The sequence below is a fragment of the Euwallacea fornicatus genome, chromosome 10 (assembly GCF_040115645.1).
Source record: "Euwallacea fornicatus isolate EFF26 chromosome 10, ASM4011564v1, whole genome shotgun sequence".
Taxonomy (NCBI): Eukaryota; Metazoa; Arthropoda; class Insecta; order Coleoptera; family Curculionidae; genus Euwallacea; species Euwallacea fornicatus.
The window spans coordinates 1,493,801-1,513,722 of NC_089550.1; the positions used below are offsets into that span (position 1 = coordinate 1,493,801).

Sequence of the window (19,922 nt, forward strand, 5' to 3'; positions counted from 1 at the left end):
CTTTCATACTTTTCAAACTAAATGATCGTGTGGCTGAGAATCGTATACATTCTACGAAATTTTTTTGATGACTTTATATTAAAATCTTATGCAGACGAAAGACACAAAGTGCTATAGAATCTGGAAAATCAAGACAATTGGCAACTCTGTCAGAACAACTGTTTCCGAATGCCGAATTTCATGTCAGGTTTTGAGGTTATGTTGATATCTTGTTTATGAACATTTACTCGTATTTTCTATTAATAAAGTCGGCTTTGTACCAGAAATTGGTAATTGCGTTGAACTTTGTTGGTGAGCCCCAACGGTAAATATGTTCGAATGTCAAGAAATTCCCGCCGAACATAAAGATTTAATCCATGATGTCTCCTATGACTATTATGGGGACAGAATAGCTACCTGTTCCAGTGATCAGTATGTGAAAGTGAGGAACTTTTAATTTTGTTAAATTGATAAAAATACAGTGTTAACGAATGTCATCTTGCTTGCCCAATTTTGATTGTTAATTATATTAAAAATACCAATTAATAACTGCATTAACACCTTCAGTTAGAAATTATATACAAAATATTTCCTATATCTAGATAGGAAAATTTAAAGCATAAGAATGGATCTGTGTCAAGACACTACTTAGAGTTTAAAAAAAATTAATAATGAGAAATTAATGGACTTCTGAAATTGTGGTAAAATGATTAATTGTGAGATGATTTTGTTTCAACACTATTGTTGTTATTGGTGATAAGTTTACAATATATGTCAGTTTTCTAACAAAATTTTCAGGTTTGGGATCGAAATAAAGAAGGCCAATGGTCCTTATCTTCAAGTTGGAAAGCTCACAGTGCGTCTGTTTGGAAAGTTACATGGGCTAACCCAGAATTTGGCCAGGTCTTAGCAACTTGTTCTTTTGATAGAACTGCTGCAGTATGGGAAGAAATCGGTAAATTTCTTTCAAAATCCATACATTTTGATCTTGATTTATTGATTTTAGTGGGGGATATCCCAGGTCCAGGTAAACGCGGTCAACGACACTGGGTGCGCCGAACAAACCTTGTAGATTCTCGTACTTCTGTTACGGATGTCAAATTTGCTCCAAAACAACAGGGATTACAACTCGCTACATGTTCAGCTGAAGGTTTATTTGAATAACTTAGCATGTTAGTTAGTTTTATATTAAATGTTGTTTAGGAATTATAAGAATCTATGAAGCTCCAGATGTGATGAACTTGAGTCAATGGACTTTGCAGCACGAGGTTCAGTGCAAATTGCCTCTGAGTTGTCTTAGTTGGAATCCTAGTTTGTCGCGAGTACACCCTCCAATGATAGCAGTTGGCAGTGATGAACCCAACACTACTCCTGGTGGAAAAGTCTTTATTTATGAATACAGTGAAAACAGTAGAAAATGGATTAAATTGGAGACCCTTAGCAGCATCACTGAGCCTGTACATGACATATCCTTTGCCCCGAATTTGGGAAGACTGTTTCATATTTTGGGGGTTGCTACCAATAATGTAAGGATTGTTAATCTCACCCCAGTAGAGTGAGTACTTTTCTTATTGAATGTGAAGGCAAATAATCCGGATTATTGACTTTTAGTGATGAACAGTCGCAGGTTAGCGGATTAACTAAATTAGAGCTTCAAACAGTGGCCCAATTTGATGAACATGGGTCTACAGTATGGAGAGTTTGTTGGAATATTACTGGATCAGTTTTGTGCTCCAGTGGGGATGATGGGTGTGTTAGAATGTTTCGAAGTAAGTTACCCAAGTTTTTGGCAGAAAGTTATGCAGGATGTTTCCTAAACATATGTATGTGCTAACAAGTTTCGCAAGAAAACGAACTTCCTGTTAAATTGAACATAAAGATAGAAACTTGTAATTCCTTTTCTTGGACATATTCTATTGCTATACTTACAGTATCTCAATAATTTGGCACTAATTAGTGAAAAGAGCTACTTAATTTAGTGAATTTTTTTTTGTAGTACACAGTAAAACTTCATGGAAACAAGAAGCAGTACTAAAAGGTGATGGAAATCAGGTGCCAACTGCAATGGAGGCTGCTCAAACTTCGTCTCAACATATACCTCAAGGGTCTCCTGTTAGTTCGATTGCTGCTCAGACTGCTAGATATATAAAGTTGGGCGCTATTTCGCAGCCCAGTAGAGAGCCCTGGTATTGAGGTAAGTTCTGAATAAATAAAATAGATAATCGATTTTTTGAGAAATAATTTCGAATAGCTCAGAGTGGTTTACATAGACAAAATTTTGAATATGAAAACTGGTCAAATTGAATGGTGTAGTCTAATTTTAAACATTTTGAAGATTTTGCAAAAACTCCATTGTTGGAACTGTACTTTCAGTCCCTTTTTATGTCTTTAAGCCCCGGTTAAATTAAAAAAGTTTCGATCTCAGAAACAAAGTAATTTTAGACGAAATGTTCAATTATTCGTGCATTGGATTCCTGTCTTACCCCTGATTTTTTTTTGAAAATCGCCAAGTACAATGCTGATTTTCTAGAAGCAACCTCGAACATATTGGCTTTTTTAGCCGATTTTTGATTATACGTCTATCGGGTGATTCGACTAGTGCGATTTTAACTTCGGGAATTAGTGTTCAATCAAGTGTCCATGTAACCAAGCGGCCCCTGTAGTATTGTACTTACTGGCAGATTTATATCTTTAGGTAAGCGCGAAGGCATGCTCGACCATATGCATGCCCATTAACTTTATAATTTCCAAGATATGTGAACTAATTTTTTTTTTGCCATTTAATATAAGCATAGTGTTGCTTTAAAAACATTATTCAAAAATTGCAGGTATCTACGTCAGACCAGGACTTTATTTGTTGCCCTAAGTGCCCCATAAGCAAAATAGGACAAACCATTGGATTTGGCAGTGCTACAAACGCAGAAATGGTATAAAGGAGTTTTTATTTCATAATGCATATTTTTTCTAGTTTTGTAGATTTCTAATTACACATCTTTAGTTTTGTATGTTTTGAATATTATAGAATCAAAAATGTCTCAATAATCGACTCATATACCATATTTATTTCCCTTCCTTTTATTTCTATTTATCAATAACTGTGTTCTGGTATTTTTAAATGATTTTTTGTATTAAAAATAAACCAGCTTTCAAGTGTTCTTGTCAGTATATAACTCCCATTGAAGCAAAATTGGCAAAATCGCGTCACAGCGAAAGCGATTTCCCAGCTGAAAACGTATGCGATCAAAAGCATTCCGCGAAAATTAATTACTTATTCCCAGTCTGGCTTTGGCAGTTCTCAGTCAGACAACTGCTTATTTATGCAAAGGCATCATTCAGCACCCTTTTTGTCTGACGAGTCACACACTTCTTATCCGGGAACAATCAGAGCCGATGAGGACGTACCCCGCATTCATACGAGCTGCCGCATTTCATTCGCCCCTCTTCTTGCATCTCCCAACTTGACAAGGCATCCGGATCTATGACGCCACCGAGGGGCTCTCATTCTTATATATCTTTATATTGCATTGTCGTGGTTTAATTTTGAAGGAAAGATGAAGCGGTTTTATACGTCTAGTTAGTCTACATGTCCTTCTTGAATCGTAAGGGACTTGGAAATATTGCGTAGAGGGGAATGACTCATATAGCCGGATGCAAGAGGTGTATTTGGCAGTAGAAGCACGACTAAACTCTTATTTGAGATTTACCAAAATTCAGGTTTTTCAATGCTGAAAACCAATAAAAAATTTATGGAAAATTCTTTAAATTCTGCTACGGTGCTAACCCTTAGATCCGTCTTTGTGTAAAATTTGATATTATAATTGAATGCTTTTTCAGATCAAACCTTTTTGCTCCATCACATAAAGTGTAATTCCTATTCTTAAGGAAATTCCCATTTCTTATTCGTTTCTGGAGCTGTTTTTTCATAGACCACCCTGTATACATTTTTCGCGTTAAATAAAGGGCTCAAAGAATTTCTAAGGCAATCTTCAAAGACGGAACTCGGGGATATCAAGTATATATAAGACGTAGATGTGTTGCCCTTGAAAACACTAAAGATTAAGCCAATATTAGCATCCCATTCACGGAAAACAATCCGGCCGGAGATCAACTGACGTCATGTTTGCTATCCTAACCAATTCCGGAGCCTTCAATTATACACCAAGTCCAATATGGTACGGGATTCCCCCAATGGCAGTGAGCACGTTTACACAAGGCGCTATATTGCGACCTATTTGGTTTTATTATTTGCTTTGGGCCCGCATTGAGCGCGTACACAGCGCATCTACACGTTTGCGGGAATCTGCAAACACACTTGACACCGTTTCTCTCGTTATTATTTCGCCTAATATTAGAAGACGAGGCAAACACGGATAGTGTTTCCATAGATATTGAACGGAATAAAATCGCTTGCCGGTGGGTTTTGCGGAAATTAAGTTGCGAACTTCTCCGAGGAAACTACTTAGGTTAAGATAGTCGCGAATGTTTATAATAAGACGAACATTCAGATTATTCTTGGAAGTTTAATAGTTGTTGGAGGAATATTGAAACTTTAGTGCGCTATTTATTGCAACTCGGCAAAGTTGACTCACCGAATTAAGTTTGTGATTATTTCTCCGTCTGGTGGAGGGTTTCATCGATAAAAAAAAAACGGAAAAAATATGTCTAAGGCCAACTTTGGTCGTTTCATTTCTCTAACGAGCATCATAACGGAATAGCAGGAAAAATCTCAATTTACAACCGGCCGTTTCCCCGGATATTTTCTGTGTCTCTAACCTGTTCGCCTCGGTTTCATAACCGCTATTTCTTTTCCCCAGGCCGAGGACACAAATAAGGCCCCGGCTTTTTCCTGTACGCATATTTAATTTACTAGGATAATAAAAACCACCGGGCCTACACGGAGCCCATATCTAAAAACTAATTTAAGACGCACCGTTGCCAGAAATCCGGGTTTTATCTTTCCGACTGCGTTCCGGTATGTTCCGGAGTCCTCATCATGGAAGACATTTTCGTTTCAGGGAAATATGAAATATTGCACATTTGTCCTCGTTAATAACATTTATGCATTATATTTCTAGAGTTAATTATGTAAAAATTATAAATTAAAAGCGCGAAATGCACTTCGAATATATCAAACATGTGCGAAATTCGACAATTCTTTGTAATGAAGCTTTGGAAGCACTCGAATTGTCTAATGACAACAATATGGTTGAGCTGGCCAAAGGTACATGAAAAACGAGGAAGAACTTTAAAAGCCGGAGGTATTGTCCTAAAATTCGTTTTGTTGGTGGTTAACGGATGTTGAAGCTCAAAGCGGCCCTGTGCTAGCTAGGTACATCGTAATGTATTTAAAATAATAATTTCGTGCCGTAATAAAATAATTTTGAATTAAGCATTTTCTTAGCACCCTCTAGTCAGGTATCTATGTCCGTGGAAGGTATAATTTATTTGTTTAATAAAATTAACCAGGTGCCTCAGCATTGATTAAACAACCTTAACGTGGGTATACAGGGTGCCCAGAAAGTCATGTCATAAATTCTAGGGGCTATAGAGAAGACTGGAATAATATCAGTTCTTCATATAAAAACCATTTCCTGCGACCTTCGTTACCAAGGTATTCGCCCTCAAAGTAAGAAGTTAAAAAAGTATTTTTGCAGTAAAGTTTAAACAATTGTCACGGTAGTGGTTTGTTGGGTAGTTTAAATAACTAATAGTTGTGATAATTTTCATATGTAAACAGATGATTCATATGTCTGCCTTACACAGGGGAAGTCGAAATATCTCATCTACACTCATTCATTTTTTTAGTGAGTTGACGATATATTTTTTTTATAACTTAGGGTAATGCTTAAATACTGCGTTGCAATCCAAGATGCTCATATTGAACAGTCTTGATATCTTTAGGCAAGATGTCGATTAAAGCAAGTAATACCTTTTTGTAGAAGTATTGTGTAAAAATCAAGCTACGAAAAAATGCTGATTTGGCTAACTTACAAAAAAAAATGAGTTAAAATGAGACATTTTGACTTCCCCTGTATCAGGAAGGCATGTGAAACATCTGGTTAGATACGAAAATAAGCACCACTGTGGGTTACTGCAATCGCCCCACTGTCAATGCCATTATGAATTTTTTTTATACGAAGTACTACCACTATTTTAGCGTTCTCCATAATCCATAGAATTTATGACACGTCCTTTCCGGACGCCCTGTATTATGCGGTATCATGAATAGTAATGAATGGCGGCACACAAAAGTAGAAAATTTCATTTAATTCGGCAATTTAAAAGTAATTTATTCAATTCCGGCCCTGAATCCAATAAAACAAATCCGAATCGATCGTGTTATATCCGCGACCCAGTGAAAACGCAATCATTATCCAAATCCCAATGTGACAGTATTTCGCCCGAACATTAATAATAGGAAAATTCAATCCCTTTCAATTATCCGGCTGCTTACGGACATTCTAGCTTCGAACTTTATTGGTTTGTTTGAATACTAAAATATTTGTAGGGCAATCCATCAAGTTTGCCTCTGAAGGGTTTTCCTCTCCTTAATGAAAACAAAAGGGCACCGAGAAAATGCGGGCATGGAGAAATGCGAGAGAAAGGGATGGGCTTGTATTTTTAAACGGGGTACCATTTACGCATTGATCCATAAATAAACCTCTCGGGGGGTGTTTTCCAGGTTTTTGGGTTGTTTGCAAACAAGTTGGAAGTGCAGTTTCGGAAACTCATTTTATTATTGAATTATGAGTTCGAAATTAAAACGAGGAATGGGAGGGTGACTTTCGGGCCATAAAAACAACCCCTTTGATTACGTTATAATTCATTTATATGCTACCTGCAAACACTGTAATAACTTTTACGATTGGGCAATTGTGTTATTCGTGCGAAAATATCACATCGACCGTTAAGGGAAAAACTTCAAGGGAAATGTTTTCGAAATTCAGTTATCTACTTAGCAACAATAAAATCGTACTTTTTGATTAACAGTCCCTCGTTTCTCAGTTGGTTTTACGACCCAAACCATCAACTGGCATCGACGAAATTTTATGGCCTATTAACCTAAACTCTCTCGACTCCGTCGAATCAGAAATGACGACGAAACGAATAGGAATAAACTCAAAGTTTATTGCACATTCAAAAGGGCGTCATAATATGTAGCTTATTTCCCGAAGCGGGTCTCGAAAACCATCTCGTACTCCCCAAAATTTCCTTTTCAAAGTGCGTTTTAATTTCCACATTAAAATAACTGCAAAGCTCTCAGTCTTCGTATTAACTTGAGTGTTTATTTTCTCCTGTGTACTTTATAGTCTTTGAGGAGCACTAAACTTCAAGGGTCTTATTATTCTATGGTTTTATTCCTTGGTTTATGCACCCTGGTGGGTATGACCTATAAAATGGTCATTTAAAGGGCTATTGAAACAAAAGGGTCTATGGCAGGAATTGAATTCAGTTCGTTAATCGCGTGATTTGGTCTTTTTTGTGTTATTTTGATTTGACTCCTTGTGGGCTGGTCGCGATTTGGAAAACATTTATCTGTAAAATCTCTTGCAGTTTTTACATACGACGTTTTTTTATTTTGTAAAAACGATTGTCTCAGTAATTTTACAGAAAAACATTTTCTAAATTTTGAAATCGTCGTTGGTGAAATGTGTTGCCGTGAATTACTTTTTGTAACACCGATGTGCTTATCTACTTTTTGTCGTGTTGATTTATTTCATTTATTTTTTTTTATCAATTATTTTTAGTATATTATTCCGTACCACGTTTCATTGTCTAAGAGCATTGTCATGTAAACTACTCCACATAATTTTTCCATACATTACTATGGATTCATAATTTTATCCCAATTTCAATTGTTTTTGGTCAGTACAGTCCATAGATCATCAATACATCCATATATTTCGTAAATGCTATTTTTTTACATATTATCGCTGAAACTGCGCCTATGGAATTGGGGACGATTTGCCTCTCTCAACGACAGTGCGATATCATTATTTTCCGTAAATTTATGATTAACTGATCACTGCCGAGTCATATTTCTACTTCAATTAGACCTTTCATAGTTTTCTCTTTTGCCCCTTCCCAAGTTTGACCCGAAACAGTCACTGCCAGGTCGTCACACACGGAACTATCACTATCAATTCGAAAGGTTGTCAACGAATAATTTATGTAGACCATAAAAAGTATTGGACCCAATATGGTCTCTTGGGACACACCAATTTTAACATAAGTGGATTGCTTAGCGCATTTCCAATATATATATATATTAGTATTGCTGCCTGCCCTTTAACTAGCTCTCAAAGACACGCAAAATAGGGCCGCTAATACGAGGGGAGTGCCAGTAGTATTCGATCTGACGTATAGATGGCGCTTTTTTTTTGTTAAAAACTTCTCGTACATCACAAAGACTTAACCTGAAAAAGTTTAGGTCTAAAGTTGATTTGTGTTTGTTTTGGAGCCGTTTTCTCTGAAGCCTTTTAGCGATTTGGAACTAAATATTTGAGGCTTCTTACTATAAGCAGAGTATAGAACATCGCTGCGAAAAGTGTGCCAATCTCAAAGGAGACTATGTTGAAAAATAATGTAATACTTATTTTCCATTTTTTTCCTCTAAGTGTTAGATCGGGTGCTTCTGGGACTATCCTCGAACCATTTTTCATTGATATTGCCAAGAGCCTGTCAAGAGGCACTGTATCAAATGCCTCCTGCAAATTCAGAAAAATGCCCTACATTCCTAATTACTGTAATTTTTCTCTGGTCTGTTTCGTTAGCTGATAAAGTGCGTTAGTGATATCAGAACAACTAAGAAAACCTAAGTGGTTTTTAAGCCAAACGTGTTTCTCTCGGGAAAGCCTGAAAGTCTACTTTTTGGACACTTTATATACAGGGATACGCCGCATAGAGCGATCGAAGAAAAAAAGAAACGGGTTGTCTTAGTTGTCTCGCAAGGCGAAGAGGGTCCGAAATGGTGCAGTTGCCACGATACGGAAATCGGTAGCGTTAAAAGTGGAATTGTATAAATATGCGATACATGATGGTCGGTTTTCGAGACCGTATAGCCAGATTAATCCTAAAAAGATAATATTTCTCTTTAACAATGGAGAAAATGGAAGTGGCTCCCCCCTAACATAATATAAATCCGTCCAGAAAACGACAAATTCAAAAAGTTTCCATCAGTTTGAAAGTATCCATCCGGCTTTCCAGCAAAGAAATGTGCCACTTACAGACATGAGTAAAAAGATGGGGCCATCTGTAACCAGCGCAGCTCGGCAATCCGTTCGAAGACACAATCGGGGCCAAAGCTGCACCCCGATAGATGCACTTTAGAGTCTGATTGAATCCGATCAGTGTGCACTGCATACGAAACCGCCACTTTTGTTTAAACCCTCAGACTTAACTCGAGTTCGTGTCGCGTTTCTTTCAACTCTCTCAAAGTTCCGTATGACGGAATCAGTGGCGGCGATAACTCGCGAGCTCAGCTGCGAGTAATCGCTGATAGTTAAAGACCCATTTGGAGTGGAATGTAATTGCGTTCCGATCTAATGAAAGATAAAGAGGGTGTTCCACTATCTATCAGGAAACTACATAATAATAGGACCGTGGTAAATTGCCTCTTGAACTGGAGGTTTGCTCCGAAATTTATCAACATAGTTTGGAAAGTGACGATGTACTATTAAAGCTAGTGCTTCGCACTTGAGTTGTCAAAGAGCGGATCCGGATTCCGCGGTAGGTCTCAACGCGGAAGTTTCGCAACCTCTTAATCTATCCAGTTCTGGCGGCAGTTAGGAAATAATCCCCCTGGAAGAACACGAAATAAAAGAATCCCTGAGATTTGTCGTCGCCTAATAGAGGTGCTCCAAAAACTGTCTAACCCTTTTCGTCTGCTCTCGCAGAGAGAATCCTTCAGATTTAAGCACGGATAAGACCCGGCAAAGAAATAAGACAAAAAGTAACAATTTTTCAGCGACTTTATGATGAAGTGGCGTGAGTTTTGTTTTTATTTTAGCCAGGCCTTGCACTTGAAAAGGAACATAAATCTCGGGATCCTCTTAAACAGCGTAATTTAAATTCCCTTTCAGGGCAGATTTTTAATTTCATAGACAATGCATTTTAAGTCGGGGAAAAGATTTTTTTGCTCAACGTCTTATAATTTTTAACTCAGTTGCAGCCCATGTTATACTGTAATACTAATCTTTTGACTAATAGGTCTCCGCCCGGGGTTTAATGACTTTCTTTGTCAGTTTTCGAACAAAAAAGCTTTATAGCCATTTGAAAATGCAACTGCTAATTTTCCTCGAAAATCACATTTTATTCACCAAATGGAAATGAAATGCTTAATCGTGCGATTGAGTTCATGAGGAAACGGTTGAATTTTTTAACCCTCGAGACCTCGGAGAAAGTTATGAATTTTTGCAACGGCTCTTGTTCAGTTTTCCTCCCGGTTCGTCCATTGTTACATAGGTTTCAACAGTCAAAGGCAACAAATTTTGTTCTAAATTTAACGGTGGTAGTGCCGAAAGAACGTATCATCGTAATGTGTGATAAGTAAGCTTGGTTTGAGGCATGTTCCTTCCCAACTGTTCGTTTACATTTTAGTTTTTATGTCGGAAACACCGAGTTTGCGACCAGCGAACGTCGTTCCAGTTTTACGGCTGTAAAGTTAGAACGTCTCTCCCGGCAACGGGTGATAAAGTAAAATAACGTCTGCTAATTTTTTAGCCACCTTTAATCAGATAATTACGTAAAATATCATTTTACTTGTGCGTAGAACATTAAAACAATGTAATTTGGGCGCAAAGTGCTGTACGTATCACGGGACGAAATCTCTACTTCGAGTCGAGCCTCAAACTCAGCCGCGGGCCTAATCTTCTTTCCTTCCTCCCCACGTAGTAGTTATTTACGTGTATATTACGTAAATCTTTCAGTAGCTCAGGAAGAGCCCATTGTAAGAAGAATAAAAAATAAGTAGTGCCGTTCAAGCGATTTCATAAAACATCTCGCTCAACAATACCTGTTCCCGTGTTTGCTCTAAACTTTCCTTGGCGATGGGTTTGGTAATAACATCCTCGACTGTCCTGCAGATGCGTAAAAACGCAGCTTCATCCTCGGAAAGAACGTGAAAATCGATGTCCTGATTTAGGACGGAATTTGGCAGTTCTTGGACTTTCTGAAAATTATTTGGATGCAACAGAGGGCGGTGAATAGTTGGAGGGGCCGCAGAGAGAATCCATTTTTCGTGCAACGACGTTTCACGGTTTGGCATAATAGAATTAGGAAAGCTTCGGTATTCAACTACATTTCTGCGAGAAGAGCCCAATAAGGGCAGAAAGCAACTTGCTCGTTAAACAAACATTTTCGCCAATAAATGGCACAACAAACAGAAACAAAATGGATAAGGGATTTTGTTAAACATTAAGTAACACCAGATTTTACAAAAAAAAAAATAAGAAACCGATGGATTTTTCAAGTTTTTGTTAAGGTTTCTTTTTGTGATGTTGCCACCTCTCACGTGTGGATGTTAACCCTTCTTTCCCATTTTTTATTATCATTTTCTCTTAATGGTTTCTAGAGTGCGATTGTTCTGTACCTTCTTAAACGTCGTTCATGGTGTGGACTAACCGTTCAATTCGGTGCATCCAAGAAAAAGTTAACTTACTTCTTCAACGAACAGTGCCAGTATAATTCCGGTGGCGATTTGAAAGCAACAAACCAGCTTTATTATCTAATTCAATTTAAATTGAAAGCATAGATTTAAGGAACGTTGTTTAGACCAATCGTATTTCGCCTAAATGACCGTGATAACAAGATGCTAAAAAGAAAACGACCGCACAAGAGCACAATAGAGCACGTATTCCGGCCAATTAACTATGTTGGTTATGTGGCCCCCGGCATAATCCAGCCATATTTGTATCTTTTAAAAGATAAAAATGCAGGGAGATAAAAACTTGTTTGTCCTGTTTTGTTGCCATTTTAAGACTATTACCCTAAAATTTCATTTTAATGTCGATGTGAGAGGCGTTATGGGAGAAATCGCCTTTGTTAACATGGGAAAATTGACGAGCTCCTGTTATCGTAAGTGTCGAGGATCTTGGCAGAAGAGGTCGAATCGCGTACCTCATTAGGTCAGATATAGATCGTAGTTTGGATCTTTGCGTGTGTATCGAATTAGGCAACACGTAGGTCTCTAGGGTGTATAGGATGAATGTAATATTCAAATTGTACATATATATATATATATATTCGTGTGTGTTCTGCCAACTATAAGATTATCATGAAAAGATGAATGGTCACTCAAGCAGTGGTTTTCCAAAATTTTGCTGCTGCTTGACGAGAACGGCGTCATAGCTCTTGACAACGCTCCTTGTCATTCCAGGAATGTAGAAAAATTTCACACCACTGATCCAAGACATGGTGATATCCAAAATTGGCTTCGTGCCAAAAACCTCCAATTTGACCCAGCAATGTTAAAATAACAGCTTTTGGATACAGTTAAGGAACACAAGTAAACACGTATGGGAAAAGGTGGAGGACGGAATGTTGAAATTAGATAATAAAATGGAAACGAGACTTGATCACATCATTATTAATGTAGATGATGAAGAAGTAGATACCACATTCAGGTCATCAAATTAGTTTTTTATATTCATTTTGATTTTAAAAAATATTTCATTTTATAAATAATTTTATTATACGGGATGTACCGTAAGTCAACATTATCCTTCGAAGGGCGAATAGGCCAACTCGAAATAAGTCGATTTAACTAAACTTGCCTTAGTCCAAAAGTTGATAATAATTCAAAATATAGGGTGTCCAAGGAGAAAAAATCAATCACGTTTTCTTCAATACGTCTCCATTACTTCGAACTAAATTCACAAAATTTTGGATTCGGGAATTTCTTGAGATGATAAATTCGAATTTATCGACGATTTCGGTGTATATCCTAAAGGGCGCCGGAGGCAGCCATTTTACTATGCCCCGTAGACCTATCCACAGTTTTAGCGACTTTTTTTACTTCGTAAATTAATAGTTCTTCGTCTCTTCATTCTTCACCTGCCTTTGTTGTACCAGGTTTTTTCATTTGAATCGGAAAACATAAAATTTTTGAAACGCCACTGGTCATAATTTACTTTGACCTTGAAGTGATTTGATGCGTGCGATTCGTACGTATGACGTAGGTGCAAAGATCCAAATTAGAAATTACTTATGTTGAGTCGTACCATGGAAGATAGTGCTTCGAGTTTTAGAGCGGATTTTTTAGATAAACGCTGAGCTGAGAATCGAGGGTTCGACAAGGTAAAGTCAGTGACGGACAGTCGGGAAATACCTACCCCCGTCTCGAAGATCTTCAAGATCACTTAAGAACGTAGTAATTGCGTGAATTTACCCTGTAAGCCACAAAACTATGCGAAATATTTCAATTTGGATAAAAGGGATCGGAATAGGTGAATTACTCGAATGTTTACAGTACGGATCGTTGCTTCGAGGCCATAGCCGTTCTTTATCTTAATACTGCGATTTTTGTTTCGTTTTGTTTCTGTTTTCAAGTTTTAGTTAAATAAGCTTATTTTGTTTTATCGTTTATTTTCTATTTTGTGTTGGATACGAGATCGAGGTGACTGGTCCGGTCCCCATTGTCTTCGGCAAGCACAATGGAGTTCCAGGATTAATTGAATCTGTTTTTAGCGTGTTTACATGTATTGTACTCTTGGAATTAATAGGTTTGAGAAACGATCCTGCTTCTCTGTTTATAGAGATAGAGCTTCGGCAATGAGGAGCTTTATTTCCATCATGAGGACGAAAAATAAATCTCCTAATAACACATTATAAGATTCGTTTATTGCAAAAAACTGGCAAAGCGATGAATTTCTCGACCCAAAAACCATTGCCCGACAAATTACGAAACAAGTTTAACTCCGTTATTATTAAATGTCGTCATGTACAGCAATTACTTAAAAGCTCCTGCCAGGGGTCCAAAACTTGGGCCATTCATATTCTTCGTCCTCCATATCCTCTTGCGAAGATGGTCCATTAAAAACGGCGTTTGATTATTCGCAAGAAATACGGTTATTTTAACAATGGGCTGGAACTTTAAAGTGTTCTTCGGTCTCCAATCTTCGCATGATGAATTCGGCCCTTACGCACTTCAGTGGTGAATGCGGCCGTGGGAAGTCACGTTTTCTCTTGATCTTGCAAGCTGTAAGATTCGGCAATGACAGTGGCTTCTTTAAAGAATTTTTCTTATTTAAATGTTTATTTGCGATTGTTAAAACTTGCGCGAAGGTAATGAACGCGAGTTGCCTGCCTCGAAAATGTTAACCCGATGACAGTGGCGGCGTGACACGACGCACGAAGACAGACGACCAAAAGTTGATGTTTTATAGTTTATCTCTGTCGGTTGAACGAGCTTCATCATATCGTGCTTTTTGATTTTGTGCATAGTTGGCTGCCTATAATAAAATCGTGCATTAATATAAAACAATTGAAAAATTTAACGTTAAATTGGATCAATTCATCATTTGTTTAAGTGAATAATTAATCTTGTAACCATTGAGAATGGGCTAATAGTTAGTGGAAAAGTACACTATTATTCTTAAACGAAAAGCTGTAAAGGGCATATTAACTAACCACGCATAACTATTTAGGAAAACAGGAGATGGATATATCGCTGCAAGTAACATTACTTGCTTGTAGATAAAGCTGATTAAAGAGAAATACTCATTTTTTTTCTAAAGTTGATAGTTGACAGAAGTCGTTTTGCGAAAAATTACAGTTTTTCGTACGTACTACATAAATTATTTTTTAACATAAAACCGAAATTTCCAGAGCGATTTGTTGCTAAACCATAACTCACTGTTACTGATTTCGCTACTCCTAGCGCTTTCGCGCAGCGCCGTCCAGTAAGGGCTTATGCTCTGCGCAACAGTGACACCATCATAGTTAATCCCGTGCTTCCGTTTTATCAAATCTTGTTCAAAAAGTACCTGAATCCGTTTCTGTCCGATCCAAAATCTCATTTCCAAAGCAAAAGCATTTCGTTTCGAGAACGCCCTTCCACTTCCGGTACTTTTTGCCCTTTTATTCGGTTATTTAAATTGTTTCGGTGCAATAGTGTGGCTACAAAGTATCATGTTCATTTAACTTTCGGTCGAAGTTTGCGAAAGCGCCGTATAAGTTTAAAACTTTACCTTAAACTTAAATATCAACTTAAACTAGATCGTTTCGGAATCATAAGCAGATATGTAATATAGACGAAGTTTCCACTGCATAAGCCGAAACGGCGGAAAGTAGGGAAGAGTTTAAAGTAGATTTTATATCGCTCTAAAACTGTTTAATAAGTATAATAGTTATTTATTCAGGGAATATAAAAGGAGATAATGCAATCTTTCCAGCGTGTAATAACACTATAGCGTTAAGGGAGCAGAAGAGGACTTTTCGTTTTCTCCTACCGTTATTTTCAATAGCGAATACAAGGATTAGGCTACTTGCCACTTATGGTTTTTGACTTTTAGGATCAGACTTAATCGTTTTTTTTATAAAAAAAAAAAACAAGTCACACGTCTCCTCTAACCGAGGGTTCGCATGAGATAATCGAAGCAAATTAGAAAATTAAAATAACAAAAATTATTTTGCTTAAGCCCATTGATTTTTTCTGAGTTGTAGTCTCAGACATTTAAAAGCTTCTGAGGTTTCTCCCATTCTCCATGTCAAAGAGAGTGATTTCATCCTGTATCAGTAAGTCGGAAAAAGGAACTTTGACTGGGATTTATTACGTTTAATCAAGAGGGAATTAATGCCCTGCCATGCAGTGTAAAATATACGAGTGGCCATTAATTAAGCAAATTAAAATTTACACCCAAATTACTGCTCAAATTTCTCTTGAATTTGTTCGGTGTCTTTTCGGCAAAAAAGGCCCTAGGGCTTCCTTTTGAAAAATTACGCACCTAATTAGCATTTGTGAGTATTAAGTTCAAACGAGCCTAGGGAATACTAGCTGCCGACACCGAGACGATGTGAAATGCTGTTAATTATACAAAGATGGGTCAGAGCCGGGATGGAGTGTCTTTTAGTATGGAATTTGCATACTATAAAATTTATAGGGTTAATTTAATAAGCCCGTGTAGTTCAGGGTTATTTAAGTCAGAGATGGCAACAAGAACAGTCACAAATATGCTATTATAGCTGCTCCTTATTTCATCTAACGATAGCTGGGTTATGAGACCAAATGCTAATAGTTCCAACTAGAATCAACAGTCCTTTTGAGCTGTGAAGCTGCGGAAGTGACTACGTAACCAATCCGCACAAGAAATATTGGAGACGAGTAAATTTTTCCTCTCTCCAAAGAATACCTTTTCTGCTCAAATTGAATAAAGAACTTAATGGAAATATTGAGAAGATTGTGTTTCATCCAAGGAATCTTCGTCATCGTTCGTTGCAGGCATCTTTCAATTTTCTTGCATTGAAATTTACCAAAGGACCAGAGGGGATGTCGGAAGAGAAGTCCATGGAGAATAGCACTCTCACAGATGAAGCAGAGAACGACTGTATGGGGTCATTGGATGACGGAAGCTCCAATAGGAACAACCCTCCTGGGCAATTTTAGAGCGCCATTAAAGATTATACAGACCTATCTTCACTCCTGTAGGAGAGCGGCTTCAGTTGCTTTGTGCAGACAGTGCAAGGGCGCGAACTCATATATTGCTCCAATTCAGGAATCATGGCGATTAAAGGACATCCGGAGGAACAGCTCAGGTTAGTTTTGGGGCTTCAAAGAGAACCCTTGGCGCATGCACTATCACTAATGATATTGAGTGTGATACCCTCCTCTCTGGTGGAAGCTGTTCTCACGGCCCTCACTTGAGCCCTAGAGTCTTGGAGGCATTGAATGGGACTCAAGTATCTACTCGCACATGGGCGGCGATGAAATGAGCTAATGCACACATACGTCCAGATTGGAAAGACACTTTATGGGGGGGACTCACGTTATGGTGTTCCAGGCTGAAGTGTTATTGGCATTCTCGCAAGGCTCCAATCGATTTTCTGTTTTCAGCGTTGAACGAGTTTAAAGTATTTTGAGAATTGTTTAATTTGAACATTATTCAATTGCGTTTAAAGTTCATCGAGGTTAAGAGATTAAATGCAACTTTAGTCAACAAAACCTCCGTGACTGTAATCCTGGAAGTGAAAACGATTGAAAAGCAAAAGCAGGCAATTATAATCAGCATTAACAGGAAAAATCCAAACTAATTACCTAAAATGCTCATAATAATAACTCATTTGGCCTGTTTTTCGGCGCGGTTCTAATATACGAACTTTATCAAGGGGTGGGAGTTCTAAATAATTTATAAAGTTGGCGATTCTGTCTCGGCTGAAGTATTTCCAACTTTATTAAAATAACTTGACTGGGAGCCATTTCGCGCCTGCCTTACACGTGCTGACGAAACTTCCAACCCCCAAAATCTATCAAGAGTTTGTTCAAGTTTTACAGTGAAGACCCACCCCTCGCTTTATTATTATTCCTCGTTATCTATAGTATTTGCTAAATTTCTTACTTAAGGAACCGGTTTTTTTTATCGAAGGATGAGGGCAGTGGCGGCGCAATGTAAATTTTCATTAGGTACTGGATTTACTGAAATACGCATTACCATGCTATACAAGATTTCTTCAAAATTCAAGGGAAGTTGAGAATCGGTTTATTCATGAAGATGTGAAGAGATGAAGAGTGAAGAATTGAGGGATTTTCCAGGAAATTATATGGCGGAGTTGAAGGCGGGAAAAAAAAGATTTTACTAAAAATAAAGGGTCAGAGTCAAGAAGTAACAGGACAGACGAGAGGGAAACAAAGTCGCGAAAATGGTACAACAGAAGCATAAAAGTGTGTTTTGGAACTTAAATTTTCCAAATTTGAGAATCAGCAAATAAATAAAAATTATATGAAAATAGAAAATTTAATTTGGCCAATATCGCCGACGTGAACTTAAAGGCAAAAAGTAAGAAAACATTGATTAAATTGAGGAGGTATAAAATTAAATAACTTGGCCAAATGACTACGAAGAGGGTGTTGGTCCGGGAGGGGTGACAAAACCGGACAAGATGAACATCAACAAATAAATTCAGACTTCACTAATATCATTATCTCATCGTAGTAGATTTCAGTGTAAAAAGGTAAAAATTCGTTTTCAACAAACTTTCACGTGAGGAGAAATATATTTAAGACTTGACAGCATACTCGTATCTTTCCAGGAAATTTACTGGTAGACATCGAGGTGAAGGGCAGATAATGTAGAAGAAAAATCCATAAAAGCCATAGGAACATTTAGCGCCTGCAGATTACTTTTTGTAGGCAATTGTCTTGTACGTTTCAAAGCAATAAAACAGAAATTTCTTTGGAGGTAAATAACCTGAGCTAACTTGAATTAACCTCGACGGTGATGTATCTCAAGAAATTTATTTTTAAAAACGTAAAAAAAATTTATATAGCTATTTCCAATAAACTCTCATTTTCTTGGAAGTATTTCATTAATTTTTCTCTGCATTGAGGTACATACAACGCTTTACTCCGGACATACATTGAGTTTAGGATAGCTCAGGAATTGGATCGTTTTGCAATTTGTTACTTCAAAGCTTTCTGAGCCTAATTTAAATATTCTGGAACAATATTTACCGACCAGATTATCTAACATGGAAATTTGCAACAATCAAACGGGTCTTGCCCCGCATTAAACTTCCACATTAGATCTAATTTGATTGCCGGAGTGACCAGATCTTTTCCGGTCCGTGTCTCTAAACCAAATTAGAAACCGTTCCGCTCTCTTGACTGCAGGCGTCGACCAATTTGGCCCTATTAGGACTCGACAAGATTGTGTTTTTAAAGAAAACAAGGATACTGATACCCTTCCGGCAAACACATTGCTTGTTTGTTTAGATGGGTCAGTTTTAAGGTCATTTTGAAGATCAATTCTCTCGGAAGGACCTAGGGAAGTACGCGAGATAAGAAAGGAGGAATTTTGGCTTTTTTTCCACACGAAATTCTCTAGTAAATTTTACAGCAAAGAGGTATCAATTTTATTGAAATAACAACGTTAAATGGAAGGAAGGGAAGCAGTGGCTTAAAAGGGGTATTATAAAATGTTCGTCAAAACAGCAACTGGCGAGAGGGACGCATCTGTACTATCTCTCTTTATTGTCTCAGTTGATGCATCAGAAAGTGCGGCAAATAGCATAGTGGGCACCTATCTCGAAAACTAAAAGAGACATCCGCTCATTGCTGCTTTTAGATATGTTTAATGGGCGCATATGTTAATATTCAGACTACATCATTGAGGACTGATCCTTGTGAGGCCCTAACGGAAACATAAAAGACCTGAAGGAACGTAGGCGATACGCAGACGCCTCACTAGTCGCCAATTTTACGTGATGAGGGAAGAAATCACCTTTCTCTGGGGAGCGAAACAGAGGCCATTACGGCCCTAACAGTATCGGCGAAAAAGAAAATTAAAGTCGTTTGATTAGAGAGATGAGTCCTTAAGAGTCGAAAAAGCGGGGAGAGACTGGACCCCCACATTCCTCGGATCAGGCCTGAAGGATTCTGGATTTAGACTTGAAGTTAAAAACTGCCTGGTGCCTGCGTGGCTGTCCCGTATATAAAATGATCCGATGAAGCTGAGCACGACAGCTAGAGGCTTCACGGTCAGTGAAGGTCGGCTTCACGCTGAAGAGTCCGGATATCGTCCGGAAGGTCACTGAACCTCAAAAATGCGGATCTCGGCGTCGAGAGATGGACTCTCACTTTCTCAAAGGATAAAAAAAAAGATTTTTCAGCTAACAAGAATTAGCCAGGATATTGTCCATCCGCCGCTGTTTACCACACGACCATACTTAGTTATTACTACTATATATTTTTTATTTTTTAAGCCATGGCGGCGTGTATCATAGCAGTGGAC

General features: G+C 37.8%; 2 protein-coding genes across 2 annotated transcripts in view; one reads left to right on the forward strand and one right to left on the reverse strand.

Moving 5' to 3' along the window:
* LOC136341585 (leukotriene A-4 hydrolase) overlaps positions 1 to 19,922 on the reverse strand; it is a 289,106-nt gene that overhangs the window by 4,718 nt on the left and 264,466 nt on the right. The window lies entirely within an intron of this gene.
* On the forward strand, positions 177 to 3,134 carry Nup44A (nuclear pore complex protein Nup44A). Its single transcript, XM_066286726.1, has 7 exons — positions 177 to 421; positions 778 to 934; positions 986 to 1,129; positions 1,183 to 1,534; positions 1,591 to 1,748; positions 1,976 to 2,173; positions 2,808 to 3,134. Exons 1-6 carry the CDS (start codon positions 311 to 313, stop codon positions 2,170 to 2,172), a joined length of 1,119 nt encoding a protein of 372 aa, XP_066142823.1. The 5' UTR covers positions 177 to 310; the 3' UTR covers position 2,173; positions 2,808 to 3,134.

What these genes read in the sequence shown, in the direction of transcription:
- Nup44A (XM_066286726.1), top strand. Translation starts at nt 311, where the DNA reads ATGTTCGAATGTCAAGAAATTCCCGCCGAACATAAAGATTTAATCCAT. An exon ending in CGCTACATGTTCAGCTGAAG is followed by an intron (nt 1,130 to 1,182) that starts GTTTATTTGAAT and finishes AATGTTGTTTAG; the next exon opens with GAATTATAAGAATCTATGAA. An exon ending in GTGTGTTAGAATGTTTCGAA is followed by an intron (nt 1,749 to 1,975) that starts GTAAGTTACCCA and finishes TTTTTTTTGTAG; the next exon opens with TACACAGTAAAACTTCATGG.